The 6,458-nt window shown below is 35.4% G+C and overlaps 1 protein-coding gene across 1 annotated transcript; it reads left to right on the top strand.

Annotated features, from left to right (window-relative positions):
• The first annotated feature begins 3,382 nt into the window (after positions 1 to 3,382).
• LOC148575600 (uncharacterized) lies at positions 3,383 to 6,036 on the top strand. Its single transcript, XM_088502441.1, has 4 exons — positions 3,383 to 3,708; positions 4,021 to 4,550; positions 4,830 to 4,940; positions 5,369 to 6,036. The coding sequence occupies exons 1-4, from the start codon at positions 3,383 to 3,385 to the stop codon at positions 6,034 to 6,036; spliced, it is 1,635 nt and encodes a 544-aa protein (XP_088358567.1).
• Positions 6,037 to 6,458: the final 422 nt, after the last annotated feature.

Genomic DNA, 6,458 nt, shown 5'->3' with positions numbered 1-6,458 from the left:
GACTTGTCACTTTTGGAAGAGAAACCCATTGTCACTAATGATAACGATGAGGATGAAAAGTATGCACAGAGTTAAAATCCATAGAAGATAACAAAGTTTAGGATATTGTTGCATTGCCAGAAAGTACTAAATGCATTGGTTGTAAATGGGTCTTCAAAGTTAAGCGAGACTCAAAAGGCAATGTTGAACAATATAAAGTTAGACTTGTTGCTAAGGGATTTACTCAAAAGAATGATGTTGATTATAAAGAAACATTTTCACATGTTTCTGAGAAAGATTCATTGCGTATCATTATGGCACTTGTGGCTCATTATGACTTAAAGTTATATCAAATGGATATAAAAACTGCCTTTCTGAATGGTAATCTTGATGAAGAAGTTTATATGGATCAACCTGAAGGTTTTTCAACTGAAGGAAAAGGTTGTATGGTGTGTAAACTTAAGAAATCAATATATGGACTAAAACAAGCCTCACGACAATGGTATATTAAGTTTAATAATACCATTCTTTTTTTCGGTTTTGAAGAAAATATTGTTGATGTATGCATATACCGAAAGGTCAGTGGGAGTAAGTTTATCTTTCTAGTCTTATATGTTGATGATATTTTGTTTGCAACAAATAATTTGAGAATATTGCGTGAGACTAAAGAATATCTTTCTAGAAACTTTGAAATGAAAGATATGGGAGAGGCATCCTATGTGATAAGAATTGAAATTTTTCGTGATAAATCACAAGGATTGTTGGGATTGTCTCAGAAGGCCTATATAAATAAAGTTCTAGAGAGGTTCAACATGAAAAAGTGTTCTGCAGGAATTGCACCAATTCAAATAGGGGACAAATTTAGTCTTATGCAATGCCCAAAAAATGACATAGAACGGAAGCAAATGGAAGAAATTCCATATAGTTATGTAGTGAAAAGTCTCATGTATGTGCAAACTTGCACAAAACCGAACATTAGCTTTGCAGTAAGAATGCTTGGAAGGTATCAAAGTAATCCTGGAATGGATCATTGGAAAGCTGCAAAGAAGGTTTTAAGATATCTTCAAGGTACAAAGAATTATATGCTTATATACAAAAGGTCTAGCCAATTATAAGTAATTGGTTATTCAGATTCAGATTTTGGTGGATGTGCTGACACAAGAAAGTCTACATTTAGCTACTTATTCTTATTTGGAGAAGCTGCCATATCATGAAAAACTCCAAGCAAAGCGTTGTGGCAACATCTACTATGGAGGCAGAATTTGTAGCATGTTTTGAAGCTACAAATCAAGCTTTATGGCTGCGAAATTTTATTTCAGGACTTGGCATTGTTGACTCAATTGCTAAGCCATTGAAAATTTATTGTGATAATTCTGCAGCAGTATTTTTCTCAAAAAATGATAGATATTCTAAAGGTGCCAAGCATATGGAAATAAAGTACTTTGGCGTTAAGGAGGAAGTTCGGAAACAAAGAGTGTCCATAGAACATGTTAGAACAGAACTTATAATTGCTGATCCATTGACTAAAGGATTGCAACTAAAGACATTTAAGGAACATGTACATAGAATGGGTCTCGGTTCTTCTGAATGATGCTAACACTCTGAGCTCACTATGTTTATTTATGTGTTTTCTGAACATTGATAGTTTGTTGTTTCTAATTAAAGTAATATTATTTTATGAGTTATAACATAATGATCTAGAAACTTTATGGGACCAATATAAAATTGTGTTAGTTATGTAGCTTGTGTAGTAAGATACTAGTGGTTGTAGTATATGGAAAGAAATGTGTTTCATATTAAATGCATGACTACCATAACTCACACAAAGTATTTTACCATATTAAAGCAATTATGTAACATGTGAAAATATGATTACACTTAGGCCAAGTGGGAGAATGTTGGAAGTTTATTGTAATTTAAACTTCTGTTGTGGCCTAATTATAATTATCTATAAACTATTAATGATTTAATCTCATCCGTTAATTATAATGTTTGATGGACGCATTAGATTTAAAGATAATAACACATAAAAAGGTGGTCCTCTCTCTGCCTCTAAACACGACGTCTTTACAGTTTTCACTCACTGAAAATACTGAGAAACTGTCATCCCGATGAACATCTGCAAGAAAGGAAAGGGAGAGAAACTAGTCTTGAAGTTCAACTCTACCGTAACCAAAACTCTTCTAAATCAGTCTTAAGTTCAACTCTATCGTAATCAAAATTTATTATGGCAACCAATCCAGGTATAAAAATCACAACTTTTATGATCCTAGTTAATGCTTCCGCTAAAATAAGTTTACAGGCTTCTCATTAGATATATCTCAGTTCGACTCTCTAGTTATAGTTAAGGAGATTAGATATCCATCTAATAATATACCTTAGAGTAAGATGGTTATCAAGAGATTTTTAATCATCTCAATAGCACTTTTAAAATCAGATTCAACAATAAGCTTCTTGATCTCCTTCTTTCAAACTATTTCCATGCCTTAAAAAATAGCATTAATCTCTGCTTCAACATCCGTATCCTTATCCATTTTCACAGCAAATCCATGTCTTTTCACCTCTTGTTTTTGAATATGGGAGAGAATCCGAGTCGCAAAAACGTACAAGTAAAGAACCCAAAAAACAACACAATTATTGACCCAAGGAAAAAAAATACATGAGTGCAGCTAGAATGACGACTGTTATTTGATATTTATTCTATTAGTTAGAATTTATTACTATAAGCTATTATTTCTCTTTGTATAGAAAGCTGTTAGTAGTGAGTTTGATTACACATGCTGAGCTGTATAGTTTGTTAGTAGTGAGTTTGATTATACATGCTGAGCTGTATAGTCTGTTAGGGTAGCTATACAATTCTGTTAGAAGTAGAGTTTGTATAAATAGCAAATTATAGCATTGTATTCTTTGAGTTTAATCATTATACAAGTTCATTTCTCAATTCCTTCTTGGCTTCTCTGTTCTTGTTCTTCTCCATGCTCACATGTAAATTTCACATGGTGCGGTGAGCGTGAATGGAGGAACGTTGAGATCCTGATTGAAGGATGAGAAACTTGCTCTCTAATTCACAATTCGTTGACGTGATTAGAGAAGGATGATGAGTCCAGCATCACAGTTGAGACACTCGTTCGCGGTTCTTGGCTCGTGAATTTTTTTCCTCTTTTTTCTTCGTTTGATTTGAACTCACGCAATTTCTTCTCCCTTTCTTCATACTTGTTTGAAATCTCAGCATCCGCTCCTCTTCCTCATTTATTTCTTTTTCTTCTTCTTTCTTGAACTCACACCCTAGAGTTTGATGAGAGTTTTGTTATCTAACTGTCTTCCCGTTAAGGAGAGATAACGAGTTTTCGATCAACGAGATCAAGAGAGAAAGGTTACAACCACTTCTGGCATATTCGCAGCAATGGAAGAAAAATCAAATTCAAGTGATGGATCTACAGGAGGTGGTCCTACGATGGACATGCAACAATTCACAGCGTTCTTCAGTCAAGTGGCACAGATCCAGAGCCATATCAACAAGACAAATTCGAATCAATATCTCTCAAGTCCTTATTACATACTTCCTTCTGAAAATCTAGGTATACCTATTACCAATGTAATCCTTACTGGTTCAAATTACAGTGCATGGAGCAAAGCTATGACTAATGCTCTTACATCCAAAAATAAAATTGAATTTATTGATGGTACTATCCTGAAACCTGAGAAAATTGATCCTGATTTCAAGGCATGGCAATGATGCAATACCTATGTAGTTGCTTGGATTAACCTTTCCCTTAGTCCAGAAATCTATCAGAGTGTTCTTTAGAACAACATAGGCTACGAATTATGGAATGACCTTAAGCATCGCTACTATCAGGGTGATAGGTTTCGAGTAGCTGAATTGAATGAGGAGATTTATGCATTAAAACAAGGGGATTTGTCTGTTATAGCTTATTTTGCCAAACTGAAAAATCTCTGGGAAGAGATTGATGATTTTAGAAGTATACCTGGCTGTGATTGTGTTAAATGTGAATGTGGCTTAGGCATTGTTCGGTAACACAGGGAAGAGGACAGAGTCACCAAGTTTTTGCGTGGTCTTGGAGAGCAATATTCCACTGTTAAGTCACAGGTTATGTTAATGGATGATTTACCTAGTGTGAACAGAATTCTGTCAATGATCACTCAGGAAGAAAGGCAGTTGTTCAGCTTTGATAATGCCTTAGATGCTAAAATTTTGGTAGCCTCTTCTCAGCCTGACAATAAAAGTAGAACTCCATCTAAAAAGGGGCATCATTGTGAAAAATTAAGACACATTGTGGATAACTGCTATAAGAAGCATGGTTATCCACCTAACTTCAAACCCCGGTTTGAGAAAAAGTCTCATGTCCTCAATTGTATGACTGCAGTAGACAATCCTGAAGATAAAAATGATGATTTCAATATTCCACAATTGGTTAGAGGTGAACCAACCATTAATGAATTCACTCCAGAGCAACGAGAAGCTCTTTTAGCTTTGCTCAGCAAACAAGATGTGCCTCATTCTTATAGTGTCAACCAGATTTCAGCCAAAGCAAATCCTTTTCCTTATACAGGTAGAATGGTAAACATTTTACAATTTTATTCTCATGTCAAAGCTCTAAATATTTCAATCAATAAACACAAGCCATGGGTACTTGACACTGGAGCTACTGACCATGTATTATATACCCTGGCAGATTTTTAAAATTACTTCAAAGTTGATCCAATTATTGTCAAATTACCTAATGGAGCACTCACTACTAGCTGCATCATGGGTACCATTATGTTTTCTGACAATCTTTTTCTCACTAATGCATTGTTCATTCCCACTTTTAACTTCAAACTCATATCAGTTTCGAAACTTACTGCATCTTTACATGGCAAAATGAGTTTTACTGACAAGGCTTGTGAGATACAGGATCTGCACACTTTGAAGATGATTGGTGCAGCTAGCAATGTTGATGGTTTGTAAATTCTGTACAAAGAAGTCAAAGCTCTCCCTCACATCACAGCAACTTCCCGCAGCCAATTTTCTCAGTTTTTATGGTATGTTAGATTAGGGCATCCATATCATGATAGACTTGTTGCATTGCAAAAGAATTTTGAGTTTATTGATTGTACAAAACATACAGAACCATGTCATTCTTTCCATCTTGGCAAACAAAAGTGATTACCCTTTTCTGTTAGTTCTAGTACTGCAGCTAATGTACTTAACCTCATTCATGTTGATATTTGGGGACCTGTTTCTGTTCCCCCTTTTACTGGAAAGCGTTATTTTCTTTCTATAGTGGATGATTGTTCTCGATTTACTTGGATTTTGTTCATGAAAACTAAAACTGAGGCTTTTTCATTGGTTAAAGATTCATTTTTACTAAAATCCAATTTGATGTAGTGGTTAAAACAATTCGCACAGATAATGGGCCTGAGTTTTTAATGCCTGCTTTTTACAGCTCTAATGGCATATCTCACCAGAGAACTTGTATAGAAACTTCACAGCAGAATGGCATTGTTGAGCGCAAGCATCAACATATTCTTGCTATGGCTAGAACTCTCTTGTTTCATGCTCATTTACCAAAATCTTTTTGGAATTACAGTGTTGGACATGCGGTCTATTTAATTAATCGACTGCCAACACCTTTTTTGCAAAACAAGTCTCCATATCAAGTTCTTTATAAGAATTTTCCAAATCTTTCCCTTCTCAGAGTCTTTGGTTGTTTAGCATATGCTAGTAGCCTTGCACGACAACGAGGCAAGCTGGATCCAAGAGCAAGAAAGTGTTTGCATCTTAGATTCAGGGAGGGCACAAAGGGATACCTGCTCTTTGATTTGCAAACTCGAGAGATTTTCCTATCACGGGATGTCCAATTTTATGAGAATTGTTTTTCTTACTGTCACTCCAATAATGTCAATAATGACAATTTTTCAGCTTCCACTCATTCATCTCATGTTGCATCCCATCCCTTTGATTATGAATTTTTGGAAGGGAGTCAGATACAAGTTTTAAACACTGATGATGCAGCCAATCAACCAAGCTTGCATCACCCAACTCTCAGCCATTAGGAAGATAATGCTTCCTTTGAATTAAATGAAACTGATGAAATTCTCCCCTATCCTAAAATTCATGATCATTTGGAAACCACATCTGCATCACATGAAGAATTTTCAACTTATAATTCTACTGCTCTGCTTGAATCCTCCATTATTCCTGAAGTTGCTGATGTAAGGAGATCAACTAGGCAAACTAAACCACCTACATACTTGCAGGACTATGAGTGTCAAACCATCAACACTGTTTCACCCTCATCGTAGCTCACTACTCAAAGGTATCTGCTCTCTAATGTCTTGTCTTATACTAAGCTTTCTCCCATGCATTTTGCATTTTTTGTTGCTATTCAAAATTTAGAGCCTAAAACCTATGAGGATGCAATCACTCAAACTTGTTGGCAATAGGCAATAAGAGCTGAACTGACTGCCTTGGAAGA

This window comes from Arachis ipaensis, chromosome B1 (assembly GCF_059453495.1).
Source record: "Arachis ipaensis isolate K30076 ecotype BB chromosome B1, ASM5945349v1, whole genome shotgun sequence".
In the NCBI taxonomy this organism is placed as follows: domain Eukaryota; kingdom Viridiplantae; phylum Streptophyta; class Magnoliopsida; order Fabales; family Fabaceae; genus Arachis; species Arachis ipaensis.
The sequence above is the reverse complement of the archived record's forward strand: the minus strand, read 5'-3'. Positions and strand labels throughout refer to the sequence as shown.